General features: G+C 38.9%; 1 protein-coding gene across 7 annotated transcripts in view; it reads right to left on the bottom strand.

Annotated features, from left to right (window-relative positions):
- Positions 1–15,290, bottom strand: part of WDFY3 (WD repeat and FYVE domain containing 3) — a 290,091-nt gene that overhangs the window by 75,599 nt on the left and 199,202 nt on the right. For 6 of the 7 annotated variants that reach the window (XM_043514073.1, XM_043514074.1, XM_043514078.1 and 3 more), the window contains 2 exons: positions 5,302–5,537; positions 2,936–3,070 (listed from right to left, as the gene is read on the bottom strand). In XM_043514073.1, coding sequence (XP_043370008.1) covers positions 2,936–3,070; positions 5,302–5,537 — 371 coding nt within the window. The remainder of the gene's footprint in view (positions 1–2,935; positions 3,071–5,301; positions 5,538–15,290) is intronic. The other variant, XM_043514075.1, reaches the window with a different exon arrangement.

Consider the following 15,290-nt stretch of genomic DNA (forward strand, 5'->3'; position numbering starts at 1 on the left):
ATCATGTGATTTTTAATGCAATATTAGGATATTGTATCTAAATCTATGCTGCCTACACATACAATTATTCATAGTGGATTTAGCATGCAATTGCAGTCTCAGAATTGCTATCTGTTGGTGCTGTTGCACACACTGAAAAGAATACCAATACAAGGGGAGTAACATGAACACGGGCTATCAAACAGGAGATAGAGCAGAAGTCTTAACGTAACCCCTCCCAAATAATATTACACTTCTCAAGGCAATTCAAGATGAGACTCAAGTCTCTTGGGTGGTGGGAAAAATAAATTTCTTACTGATGAAGAAACCAGAGACTTGGTCCAGGAAGTCTGCTGGGAGATGCTTTCTAAGGGGGAGGGAAAGTGGCAATGCAGATGCAAGAATATCACCATCACCAAAATGGGATCCAGCAGCTGTTGGAAGGATACATTCTATGCCAGTAACAGCCTCATCTATGCTGTCAGAAGGATGAGTGGAAAGTTAATAACCTTCTTTACCCACATCCAGCTAAGCAGTATCTGATGGCTCATACACCACTTAATATGTAACTTGTTTCTTGAATACGGGGCTTTAAGAAGTACTCTACTGCACTGAAAAAATAGCATTTATTATCCAAATAGGGCAAGATATAAAAGGGGGGCCTGACAGATTTTACTCTGTTTTCAGAAAAGGATTATATTACACACTGTAGGCACTGGAGGAGTAACGAAAATATGTCCTCTATACTATATATATTAAATCAAAAGTCTGCAGGATAAACTGCAGAACAGCTAAAGGGGAGCTGTTCTGCAGTTTAAGTAAATTAACGACAAGTTAAGGTCCAAGCCAATGCTGAAAGGATAACACGTGTCTGCCTAAGAAACATAATAAGACAGCAACCAATATCAAAGCTAAAACCTTCATTACTTCCCCTAAGTCGCACAGCTTGTAATTTCTATTATTCATAATGACCACTAAGTAATGAATCTAGCTTAATCAGAAACTAACTACAATGAAAACAGATGTTTCCAGTTTACTGATTTCATCTGTTCAATTATACTATTTGTAATGGATGGGTGAACTCCCTGTCTAGACTTTTTCCACATTAACAGCTTGTTTATCACTAAGGTTCAGACCCACAGGTCAACACAAGCATGCTAGGTATTTCACAGACATGAAATCGTGTATTGAGAACCACACAGACAGATCTCAGTGCTAGTGCCTAAGTAGACATACAAAGGAGAAGATGGAGGAAGAAGGAAAACAATTTTAATTTTATAATTTTATTCTAACCTTTGCTTATTTGCTCTTTTTGTGCATGTTAATTCCTATCTATTTCAACCATTTCTCCTCCGGTTTTATCCTTCTCTTCCTATGTAATTATGGCATCTTTGCATTCCACCAAGAACTGCCCCTTCACCTGTCCACCAACTTCCACTGACCACCCCTTTGCTATTGTGTCAAGAGGAACAAAATGAGATCTGTCCCACAGAACATGTTAAAAGTTAGTAGACTGTTGCTGGACCTGGAGAATTGTGTTCTCCCAGCCTGGGAGTCTCTTCTTGCAGCTCTTGTGGCCAGAATCCCTGGTGGACTAGCAGAGTAATGTGTATCCATTTAAACAATTCTCTCTAAAACGCAGATTGAATCATTTCTGCAAAAGGTAAATAACTATTGCATGGGAGATCGTTTGAACAGATACACACACCACGCCTCAGTAAATATGGGAAGTCAAACTCTCTCTTTTGAAGAGTTTAGAATCAGCATTAAAAAAAAATACAACATTTCCTGGCACCCAGTGGATTTCCTCCAGCAGCAAAGCTATTAATAGTCAGTGGATTTGACTTGTCTGTATGTGGATGCTTCTTCATGCACAAATCTTTAACTCACATAGCTCCAAGCAGATGGGCACTGAAGTCTTAAATATTCCCCACTGATGTAAATCAGAAAAGAAATTTCCTAATCTCTGCCAAAGGCATTTTATCATCTCCACTTTTTTTTTAAGTACAAAAAAAAAAATCCAATTTTCAACATGTGTGAGTGAAAGTACTATTAATCTTACACCCACTAGCACAAATGAATGAACTGTAGGCCAAGGACAATTTTAGATGTATAACAGAAGGCCAACTACGAGCAGGATTTGATTTAAATAATTAGTCATCAGTAAACATCGATTTCTCATGACACAAATTGATGGCTGCGTAGGGAGCCCTCTGAAGTGCTGCTGTCATGGCCCCACTCACTCATTCACAGCCAGGAGTATGGGGGCCATCCTCAGGGAGGAAATGTTCAGTAGCAGGCTGGCCTCCCCCGTGGGATCCACTCTCCTCCTTGAGGCCCTGCCTGAAGTTCTCTGTTTTGCCCCACCAGGTCCGCAGCCTTCCCCACACCTTGCACTCTGCAGCTCCAGTGTCATGACCATGCTCATTCATTCATCGGCTTGGAGTGTAGCCATCCCTGGACAGGAGTCGTTCAGCAGCAGGGTGGCCTCCCTTGCAGCTGGAAGCTCGTCCTCTTCCTTGGTGCCCTGAGGGGGGGGGTCATTGCTCCCCTGGGCCATGACCACAGGCCCTTCCCGCACCTTGTGAAACACCTGGGTGTTTCAGGCTCCTGGAGCCCTGCTGTCATTGCTGGGAGCCCCCTGCCGCCCCTGTCATCTTCCCTAACCCGAACCCAAGCACCCTTAATTTCCCACAACTGTGAAAATTAAAATAGTTAAAAATATTAAAAGATGCTTAAAAATAAAAATTAATATTGTCAAATTAAAAACAAACAAAAAAACCAAAACAAAACACAACAAACATCTGCCAACCCAAACTAAGAGACAGATTTACAATTCTGGTTTGCATCATTGTTCTATGAAAAACTAACCTTTCTAATCTGTCTTTTGCATTTAGGAGTTCAGTAGAGACTAGGAGTTCTATATGGACGGGCCCCAATAGGACTCTATACTTACTGAATTCAGCATGCTCCTGAGCATTCCCAATAATAAAAAGGCAGATTCTGTGCAAACATTGTTGATTGAAGACACCACAGTGCCACTGGAGGCAGGAACTCCAAATATAAATGTCCAGATAGAATCTAAATCAAACTATTGGAGGTGAGAGGGAAGAAAAAGAGAAAAGCCAAAATTAACCTTTGTTCCTATGCAATTTGATTGATTTTCTGCTTTTCTCTATTACCAGTGATTTGTTCACTTATTTTGACATGATATATCTACCTAAGTACCCTAAACCATGTTCTCTCCAAGCTTCAGCCTCAAAGAACTGCATGAAAAGATCATGGAATTTTTTGAAAATCCCTCTCCTCAATGAACTGACAGAATTAAACATCTCTTTTTCTCAGTCTTTCACAACTGCGTTCCAAATCTCAAGCAAACCTGTCAACAGAAAGCTGTACTAATCTGTCACCTCAACTTACTTGATCAGTTTTCAGAACAAAATCCACAATATGCCACATATTTAAAAAATAAACATGTTTTTCCATCAAGTTTCAGAGAATGCTATTACAACACAAAACAAAAAAAAATAATTAAACTGAAGACCAGCAAAAAACAATAAGGTTTTTTAAAAACAAACACTGATCAACCTCTGATTTTAAATTGCAATTAAAAAAAATTAACTGATTGTGCCACCTTCAATTTAAAGCTGTTGTACTCCAACTAAATTCAAATTCATTTAAAGGAAGTTTAGGGATTTACCTCAATAAAAGGATAGACATAAGCCTTACTCACCAGGGCTATCATGCATTAATGATTATGCAAATCCAGATGTTCAAAAGAACATCTTTATCTACAGCTACTACTCAAATTTTTGTTTTCTACTTGTACTTTTGTTTCCCGCTTGTAAAGGGACTCTTGTGTTCTGTGAAGGGGTAAATAACACGTCCTTATTCACTCTCTCCACACCAGTCATAGTTTTATAGACCTCTCTCTTATCCCCCCTCAATCGTCTCTTTTCCAAGCTGAACAGTCCCAGTCTTTTTAATCTCTCCTCACATGGAAACTGTTCCACACCCCTAGTCATTTTTGTTGCATGTGTCTGTACTTTCTCCAGTTGTAGTACATCTTTTTAGAGATAGGGGAACCAGCACTGCACATAGTATTCAATATGTGGGTATACCATAGATTTATATAGTGGGATTTTGATATTTTCTGTTTTTATTATCTGTCCCTTTCCTAGTGGTTCCTAACATTCAGTTAACTTTTTTGTCTGATGCTGCACATTGAGCAGGTTTTCAGAGAACTATCCATGACGACTCCAAGATCTTTTTTGAATGGCAATAGCTAATTTAGACCCCATCATTTTGTATATAGTTGGGATTATGTTTTCCAATGTGCATTAGTTTGCATTTATCAATGTTGATTTCATCTGCCATTTTGTTATCCAGTCACCAGTTTTGTGAGATCCCTTTGTAACTCTTTACAGTCAGCTTTGGACTTAGCTATCTTTAGTGATTTTGTATCATTGGCAAACTTTGTCACTTCACTGTTCACACCTTTTTGAAGATCATTTATGAATATGTTGAACAGCTCTGGTCTCAGTACAGAATCTTGGGGTATCCTGCTACTTACCTCTCGCCATTGTGAAAACTAACCAATCATTTCTCCTTTGGTTTCTATCTTTTAAATTATTATTGATCCATGAGAGGACCTTCCCTCTTATCCCATGACTTGCTTACTTTTCTTAATAGGCAGCAGGTTTAAAACAAACAAAAAAAGTACTTTAAGCAACACAGTCAACCTGTGGAACTCGTTGCCAGGGGATGTTGTGAAGAGCAAAAGTGTAACTGGGTTCTCTACATAAAGTTAGATGCCATTTTAGAAATAAGATTTTAATTTGTTTTTAACCTTTTCCTACTAAAAACCCAACACTGTATGTAACCCTAGGAAAACACTTTTCTATAAATAAAGCAATGGTTTCTGAACAGAGTTTCCAAAGCCATAGTCAATGACATCATCCCTTTGACCCTGTTCCTACAATTGTATTTTTGTAGGCAGGCCCTTAGTGCCACCATAGAGCTGAGGACTCCATATGGATCTGAACACAGAATCTGGGACTCAAGTTGCTATTTCTTATAAAATTCCCCCCATATTGTTTTTTTTTTTTGTACAAGAAAGCTATTCAGTACATAACAGCAGCAGTTTTTGTCATCTGTCAGAGCATTTCATCACAATTTGAATCCCAAACATCTGAATATAAAGTTGATAAATTGACTACAGAATCAATTTAGGGGCAATTAAATTGGTGTTACACAGAATTATATTGATATCTCTTTGGTGTTACACAGAATTATACTGATATCTTTCTCGATAATCCCTACCTGGCAACCCTGATTACATCGGCTGCTGCTGACAGGTGCACTGACCTGCAGGTTTTCAGGCAGCTCAGTGACTGGCTGCTGCAGGAAAAGTGCCATGAGGAGGAAATAGAGTGCAGGTACATTAGTATGCTTAGGGAGAAATGACTGAAGAACCGGAAAGCCTGGAAAATGACAAGCATCCCGGTTAATTTCCCTGACAGTTGATCTGCCGCCAGCACTCCTGCCAACATTGAATCCTAAGAGAAAGGGACATAAAAAAGCCAAAGAAGTGTTAACATGCAAATTATCACTCTTTACTAAATTATTCAAGCAAAGAAGGGAGCACTTTAGAAGTGAACAATAGTAACAATGAATTTATTCATATACACCACATTCATATTAACACCATCTTGTTATGCTTTTCAATTATTAAATCAATGTCAAAAACTTAGTCAAAATCCTCACAGTATCAGATGGAAGTTATAATACGAGTTTCTCAGTAAACACAAGAATTGTAACGCTACTTCAAATAAATGGTCTACCTAGGGTCTGAGAACAGCCATTAATGACTCTTCAGAGGAAGGTTTAAAACTCCTATAAAGGATACTAAATAATTACATTCCAGTGGCAAGAGGGAGGAAAGTTTCATTGTAACCCCAAGTAGTTGGTTTATGTTGCAAAACGCTGAGTCTGACTGCCAGTGTGAGTGAATGGAATTTAAAGCATTTTTCCAGATATTTTATATATGACAAGTTTTAATTTTTACTAATTAAATCAACATGGCACGAAGGTTTAAAATGCGCTTAATTTACCTTTATTTCCTACCAGAAAATGGAGCCAGAGTTAAGTAAAAGCTACCGGAAGCCACAAGAGCGAATTTAAATTGCACCTTTAATATCAATTCCTCCCAGCTCCAAAAAATGTTCAGTGATTGGGAAAAGTACTGAATGGACAGCACTGGTAAATAATGTACTCTGAAGAAGTGTGCAAGTATAGCAAACAACAGTGAGATGCTAGTTCAGTCTCCATGACTACTCAGATACTTGGCCTTTCTGCTGACATCATCAGCAAGGCCAGTTAGTTACAAATATAATTTGTGATGTAAACTTTTGTTCACTAGAAACAAACTCATTTTACATAGTCTATCAAACAGCCATCACATGGTAATGAAATGTTCACTACTAACTCATGAAATTCACAAATGTGACCCTTTAAGTGAATGGTTTCATATCCTATTTCATTAGGAACCTTTGAATGTTTTTTATTAAAAAAATTATAGACATATTCAGACAAGATAATCAGATACCATTACTATCACTCATTTTAAAAGTTTTGGACCAGCAACAATTTTACATATCTCTATACCTGGAGTCTGGCTGGGTACCAACTTGGATACAATTTAAAACAAAATGAAATAAAAAGCCACCCCCCGCCCCAATTTCTTTTTAAGTTTGGTCTCTATTTGTGATGTCTCCAGAACTTCTGGCTGAATTAAAACTTTTTACTATATAGTTGGCTTTCCACTGTATTTAGAGTGAATACTAAATGAACAACTGTCAACACTCTAAAGCATCAACAGTTCTGAAACCCTAAGAAAAGAAATGCAAATACAAATTACGTTTGACATTCATATCTTAGAAATACAACAAATTATGATTAGATTACCCAAACAATGGTATGACATGAATGCTAACAAAAATGCTCACTCTCACAACACAGTTTGATACATTCTATTTTTCATAATTTTCTCCTATTTAATTAATCTTTTATTAATAATTGAAAGTTTAATTATATTTTTCCAGTTTACTACCCTGAGGGAAATGTTATGGGAAATAACTGTAAACAAAGAGACTTAGTTTTATTTTTGCAAGGAATAGCAATGTAGCATAAAATAATTTTACAGAGAGGAATGACCTGGGTTTTAAATTTCACTGACAAGTACAAAATATATATTCTATCTTGTAGATAGAAGAAAAAGCACTACAAAGAAAAATTTAAAAAAACAAAGTATGCTTTCAATAAAACTTCATACCTTTCTTTATTCAAAAAATAAGGATAAGTTCTTTAGTACAGAACGAGACATTTTACTATGTCTTGAAATGATTTCAGGTCTAGAAGTGGTTACTTTAGCAGACAAACATAAAAGGCTTTGCCTACAACTCTGTTAGGACTGACGAAGTAAGGACTTGATTCCAAACCCATTAAAGTTAGTGGAAAGAGTCCCATTTCAATTCAACGTGCTTTGGATCAGACCCTAAACTGGGAAGTCATTTGAGAAATACACTCGTCATCAGATTGGGAGAAAGAGCCATATTGGAAAGAATATATACCTGGCAGGGTACCAATTCAGACTTCATAATTACATGCAGATGCACATCAGATATACATCTTTTGGTAGAGAGCCAGAGTATGTCTCTACTTCAAGCTGGAGGCGTGATTCCCAGCTTGAGGAGAAATACTTGTGGTAGCTCTAATTGAGGTAGAGGGGTAAAATACTGAATATAGCGGCAGCAGTGCAAGCAGTGAGATGGTCTAGCCGCCCTGAGCATTTACCTGTCCAAGACCCTAGGTACATATTTGAGGCAACTAGCCCCTACAGCTGCTTGTGCTAGTGTGGTTACATTCCATTTTTAATGTGCTAGCTCAACCAGATATACCGCGAATATTTCTCCTCAAGCTGTGAATCGCAACTCCTGCTCAAGGTAGAGACATATACCTATAGACTTTTCTTCTTTGGGGAGAAGGAGCAGAGTGGGGGAAAATAGTTTTTGTCCTTTTTGCTTCATTATAAAAGGTCTGAAAGATTTTTGTTAACCACATATAATATTGATTTTTACATTAGAAATTCACATCTTGTCTAACCTGGAAAATTCTATGACTTAAGAACCAGTGAATAAAGACATCATTAGTCAAGAGACTGAACGATGAGCAACAGAGGGGAAGGGATTTTTTTCGTCACCTGTTTAAAAAACTGTTTTGTTAAGTCCTACTTAACTTACTGTCTAACAAGATTTTTGTGTTTTTGTTAAAGATTCAACAACCCCACCTCTTTAATGAAGCAGCAAAAGGGACAAAACCCCAATTATTTGAAAATCCCTTGCAAGTCACCTCTTCAAAACACTGCCCAGATTACAAAGAGAAGACATTCCATACATTGAAAACAAAACAAAAGATGACACCTGTAATTTAATCAGACAGCAGGACAGCTATGGAATTGGAACCATGCCACTTCTCAGTGTCTCTTATCTCACATGACTCTGGTCTCTCATGGCCTGATGCCAAGATTGATTCTTCAATGCTTGCTTTGTTTATTGACGCCTTCAGTTATTGCAATAAAAAGATTATCTATAACTTGCCTTTGTTCAATTTCTGACTGCCACTGTAATTCAATATGATGGAAAAGTCCTTTAGTCCTATGTACACGTTTATGGTACAGCATTCAGACAATTATATCATGATAACCTTAAAGGAAAACTGCAGTGAAATATGAAGTCATTCCCAATCATTAGAACTACTACAAAACTCGCTAGTGTTCAGTCCTATAAAGGTTCACCTGCACAGATCCCTTTGCAGCCTCATGGAATCCTATTATCTTCAATGCGATTCCATGAGGACATAAAAGATCTATACCCTAACAGATTTCCGCTGCAAGACTGGACCCAAAATAACTAGTAACTATTTATTTTTAATGCCCAGTATATAACAAAACTAAATGAGAAACAACAGTAATCTCCCAATCTCAACTCTCAAAAGCACCTCCTCGCTCTCATTCAAATCTCTCCTAAAACCCATCTTTCCACAATGCTCGTGAGTTCATAATAAATAGTTAAAATTATAAAAACAGCTTTTCTCTTTCCTGCAGTTCCCTGGGTATCCTGTCTTCTCTGTCTGTAAGATTTTAAGCTCTTTAGGGCAAATATTTTATCTCTGTGTATTATGCAGTTCCTAACACATTGCCAGCATTAGACAAATAATATTAAAGCAGGAGACAGGCATATTTTCAGAAAGAGAATATGGATCAAAGACATGAACAAACAGACATTTTGAACATTTAAATTAGAGCTGTGGGTGCTCAGCACCTATGAAAATCAGGTCATGTTTATGTAGGTGCCTAACTATAGTTTGAAAATTTGGGCCAAAAATTATTTTTCATCTGTGTAATAGATCTTATTTTCTATTTTTTGGTTGATACTTAATGTAGAAATGGCTTTGAGGTATGAAATTCAGATCCAGATGCAAGCTTTCCCCAAGTATGGAGGTGCTCAAATGCAAAGTTTCAATTTGAGGCTACCTAAAATTCACAGATGGAGTTTGTGTCATTCCTCCTGCAATAGCAGAATTTTAAATATGCCTATGACTTAAAAGTTCACATTAGTATTATTAGGAAAGGCTGATTACAGTTCAGCCCAGAATAAAAGAGGAGTGATTCATATCCTCTTTCATAAAAATCAAACTCTAAAAGAGTTTAACTGGTCTGTCAAAGATGAACTTGCACATGTCATTCTTACTCTCAACATATATAAGGAATATGCCATCTACATACTAAAATACAAAAAACAACTATCTAAAACAAAAAGCTTGTCTTCATATTCTCTGTGTGCACGACAGCTTTTGTGAGACTTGTACACTACAATGAACTAGAGTTTAAAACTTGCAACGTTAGCATACCAGATGCAGTAAACCTAATGACAGGTTTCAGAGTAGCAGCCGTGTTAGTCTGTATTCGCAAAAAGAAAAGGAGTACTTGTGGCACCTTAGAGACTAATAAATTTATTAGTGCATAAGCTTTCGTGAGCTACAGCTCATTTCATTGGACGCATTTGGTGGAAAAAAACAGAGGGGAGATTGATATACACACACAGAGAACATGAAACAATGGGTTTATCATATACACTGTAAGGAGAGTGATCACTTAAGATAAACCATCACCAACAGCGGGGGGGGGGGAGGAGGAAAACCTTGCATGGTGACAAGCAAGGTAGGCTAATTCCAGCAGTTAACAAGAATATCTGAGGAACAGTGGGGGGTGGGGTGGGGGGGGAGAAATAACATGGGGAAATAGTTTTACTTTGTGTAATGACTCATCCATTCCCAGTCTCTATTCAAGCCTAAATTAATTGTATCCAGTTTGCAAATTAATTCCAATTCAGCAGTCTCTCCTTGGAGTCTGTTTTTGAAGCTTTTTTGTTGAAGGATCGCCACTCTTAGGTCTGGTTTCAGAGTAGCAGCCGTGTTAGTCTGTATTTGCAAAAAGAAAAGGAATACTTGTGGCACCTTAGAGACTAACAAATTTATTAGAGCATAAGCTTTCATCCGATGAAGTGAGCTGTAGCTCACGAAAGCTTATGCTCTAATAAATTTGTTAGTCTCTAAGGTGCCACAAGTACTCCTTTTCTTTTTACTCTTAGGTCTGTAATCGAGTGACCAGAGAGATTGAAGTGTTCTTCAACTGGTTTTTGAATGTTATAATTCTTGACGTCTGATTTGTGTCCATTCATTCTTTTACGTAGAGACTGTCCAGTTTGACCAATGTACATGGCAGAGGGCATTGCTGGCACATGATGGCATATATCACATTGGGAGATGCGCAGGTGAACGAGAAAGGCTGACAAAGGAGGTGCTGTCGTCATCATGAATAGTTCGGAGTATGAACAAGAGGCTACTAGGCAGCTCTCCAACACCACTTTCTACAAGCCATTACCCTCTGATCCCACTGAGAGTTACCAAAAGAAACTACAGCATTTGCTCAAGAAACTCCCTGAAAAAGCACAAGAACAAATCCGCACAGACACACCCCTAGAACCCAGACCTGGGGCATTCTATCTGCTACCCAAGATCCATAAACCTGGAAATCCTGGACGCCCCATCATCTCGGGCATTAGCACCCTGACAGCAGGATTGTCTGGCTATGTAGACTCCCTCCTCAGGCCCTACGTTACCAGCACTCCCAGCTATCTTCGAGACACCACTGACTTCCTGAGGAAACTACAGTCCATTGGTGATCTTCCTAAAAACACCATCTAGCCACTATGGATGTAGAAGCCCTCTACACCAACATTCCACACAAAGATGGACTTACAAGCCATCAGGAACAGTATCCCCGATAAAGTCACGGCTAACCTGGTGGCTGAACTTTGTGACTTTGTCCTCACCCATAACTATTTCACATTTGGCGACAATGTATACCTTCAAATCAGCGGCACTGAGATGGGTACCTGCATAGCCCCACAGTATGCCAACATTTTTATGGCTGACTTAGAACAACGCTTCCTCAGCTCTCGTCTCCTAATGCCCCTACTCTACTTGCGCTACATTGATGACATCTTCATCATCTTGGCCCTTTGGAAAAGAAGCCCTTGAGGTATTCCACCAGGATTTCAACAATTTCCATCCCACCATCAACCTCAGCCTGGACCAGTCCACACAAGAGATCCACTTCTTGGAGACTACGGTGCTAATAAGCGATGGTCACAAACACCACCCTATATCGGAAACCTACTGACCACTATTCCTACCTATATGCCTCTAGCTTTCATCCAGATCATACCACACGATCCATTGTCTACAGCCAAGCTCTACGATATAACCGCATTTGCTCCAACCCCTCAGACAGAGACAAACACCTACAAGATCTCTGTCATGCATTCCTACAACTACAATACCCACCTGCTGAAGAGAAGAAACAGACTGACAGAGCCAGAAGAGTACCCAGAAGTCACCTACTACAGGACACGCCCAACAAAGAAAATAACACAACGCCACTAGCCATCACCTTCAGCCCCCAACTAAAACCTCTCCAACGCATCATCAAGGATCTACAACCTATCCTGAAGGACGACCCATCACTCTCACAGATCTTGGGAGACAGACCAGTCCTTGCTTACAGACAGCCCCCCAATCTGAAGCAAATACTCACCAGCAACCACACACCACACAACAGAACCACCAACCCAGGAACCTATCCTTGCAACAAAGCCCGTTGCCAACTCTGTCCACATATCTATTCAGGGGTCACCATCATAGGGCCTAATCACATCAGCCACACTATCAGAGGCTTGTTCACCTGCGCATCTACCAACGTGATATATGCCATCATGTGCCAGCAATGCCCCTCTGCCATGTACATTGGTCAAACTGGACAGTCTCTATGTAAAAGAATGAATGGACACAAATCAGACGTCAAGAATTATAACATTCAAAAACCAGTTGGAGAACACTTCAATCTCTCTGGTCACTCAATTAGACCCAAGAGTGGCTATCCTTCAACAAAAAGCTTCAAAAACAGACTACAAGGAGAAACTGCTGAATTGGAATTAATTTGCAAATTGGATACAATTAACTTAGGCTTGAATAGAGACTGGGAATGGATGAGTCATTACACAAAGTAAAACTATTTCCCCATGTTATTTCTCCCCCCCACCCACCCCCCACTGCTCCTCAGATATTCTTGTTAACTGCTGGAAATAGCCTACCTTGCTTGTCATCATGCAAGGTTCCCCTCCCCCCCCCCCCGCTGTTGGTGATGGCTTATCTTAAGTGATCACTCTCCTTACAGTGTGTATGATAAACCCATTGTTTCATGTTCTCTGTGTGTGTATATCAATCTCCCCTGTTTTTTTCCACCAAATGCATCCGATGAAGTGAGCTGTAGCTCACGAAAGCTTATGCTCTAATAAATTTGTTAGTCTCTAAGGTGCCACAAGTACTCCTTTTCTTTTTAGTAAACCTAATGTACTCATATTACTTGAAAGCCACACTGTGTATTCCATTTAAATTTTAACTCATTCTCCAAGTTATTCTTTAGGTCTTATTACTGAACAGAGGCTCACAGATAAAGACTGTAACCTTCACTTAGTTATGTTAACGGAGATCTGCTGATAACCAGTCTTCCATGCAGGGAGGCTGGAACAATCTGTATAGTGGGGGTGCTGAGAGCCATTGAACCAAACTGTAAACCCTGTATATGATGAAAACCACTTCAAGCCAAAGGATGCAGCAGCAGCCCTCATTCCAGCACCTATGCTTCCACGTCAACCACCTATGTCTACACTACCACTTATGTCAGTATAATTTGTGTCACTTACAGGTGTGAATAAGCCACCCATAGCAACCTAAGTTACACCGACCTAAGCGCTGGGGTAGACAGCACTCTATCAGCTGGAGAGCTTCTGCCAACATAGCTTCCACTGCTTGTTGGGGGTGGATTAATTAAGTCAACAGAAGAGCTCTCTCCCATCGTCTTACAGTGGCTACACCGAAGAGCTTACAACGGCGCAGTATACACGGTAGCCATGGCTTTAGTTTTTAAGGGCAGTACTTAGACGGATGAGATTTAAGTTTTAGCCCAGATTTTGCACAAATAATGGACCATTGACCAGCTGTGCAATGTTCTCTATGTTACTATAGACCACACAACCAGTCTGAAAATGTATTTGTCTGTCCATTAGAGATGAGTCACCTTGATAAGCAGGATTTATCACCTTGATAAATCATCTTGTATATCTACCCAGTCATCTTGTGCTCTTCCTCTTACTTACAAAGTGCCATAGATATACATAGCACTTCATAAAGTACGCTTATGTGCCACAGAAAGGCAACTCCAGCAAGTTGGTGCTGAATACTTCCCCAATCCCTAATGAGATGCGAGTTTTGTCACTCTCCCTCTTTGACAGAAAGGGGAAAGGGGCAAACCTCCAGTCAGAGTACCCAGGAAGGAAGGAAAGAAGAAAAGATACTAGCTTCTTCACTATAGAATAAAAACTACTGGGCATAATTCAGAACTGCAAGAATTTTTCCTTACCAGTCCCACAAGAGTGTGTGTTAATACTTCATTAGACTTGTAAACTCCAAAGCTTCCCATGTAAAATTCCATATTGCTGGACTGGGCAAATGGTATGCATACTACTAGATGACAGTCAATTTTAATTTTGTATATCTGTTCTAGACTGTTTTATGAAAACTCTCTCTCACCCAGTGAGCCAAATCCTAAAAAGTAACTTACACCGTGAGTAACCCCACTGACTTCACAATGGAAAATTGTGACTGAGTCAGAGGATGGCACTAAATAGCTGTCAGTTGTACTGATTTTATTGTTTTGAAATGTCTGAGAATTAGTCACAAACTTATTACTAAAACTCCTCTCTGAGGAGAGGATTTCTACTAACTCTTGAAAACCAGGCAGATTAGTTAAACATTGTTATGTATTTACCAGCACACTATATAACAACCAGACACTTTTAGAAGAGTTATAACATGGTTGCTTGAGAAAAAGAGAATGAAAGTTCTTAATCTGCTCAATGAAATGATTAAGGAATTATTTTGTGTTTTTGATATAATTACATCAGACAAAGGCACAGAAATGACATATTGCTTTTCATTTGTTGATCGCCAAGTGCTCTGCAGAAGTCAGGTGAACTTTATCAACTATATTTTATACATGAAGTAACAGACAAGTTTCAGTGACTTACTCAAGGTCACACAGTGATTTAGTTACAAAGTCTGAAATTCAGTTTCAGCTGTCCGACTCCCAGCTTCATAGTAGAACATGTTATCCCTTGAAGGGATGTCACTAAGGATCCCATTGCAAAATGAGTTCAACTGCCACTGACTTCAAAGGGAGCAGAGTTAGACCAACATTAAGTGCTTTTGAAAATCCCACTCTTAAATTACATTGTAAGACAACATTACTCTTTTCCCCTGAAGAAATCATAAACAGAACATAGGCATGTAGCTTTTTCTTTCATCTTGATTCAAAATCACTTTAACAAGTTAAAAGTGTTAAGCCTTGTCCACATGCAAAAGTTTCACTGGTTTATACTTAAATAAGTTTTCAGACAGATTTAATGAAATGATGCAAACTCATGTGGACACACGTAGTCTGGTTGAAGAATGAGATTCAGTTTATCTTAAACCTGTTCTTAATTAACTTAATCTAAACCAAAACAAGCCTCATTTGAACCAAAACATGATTGTCCATACAGCCTTTCACTCTAGTTCTACTAAATCAGTTT

Source organism: Dermochelys coriacea, chromosome 4, assembly GCF_009764565.3.
Source record: "Dermochelys coriacea isolate rDerCor1 chromosome 4, rDerCor1.pri.v4, whole genome shotgun sequence".
Taxonomy (NCBI): Eukaryota; Metazoa; Chordata; order Testudines; family Dermochelyidae; genus Dermochelys; species Dermochelys coriacea.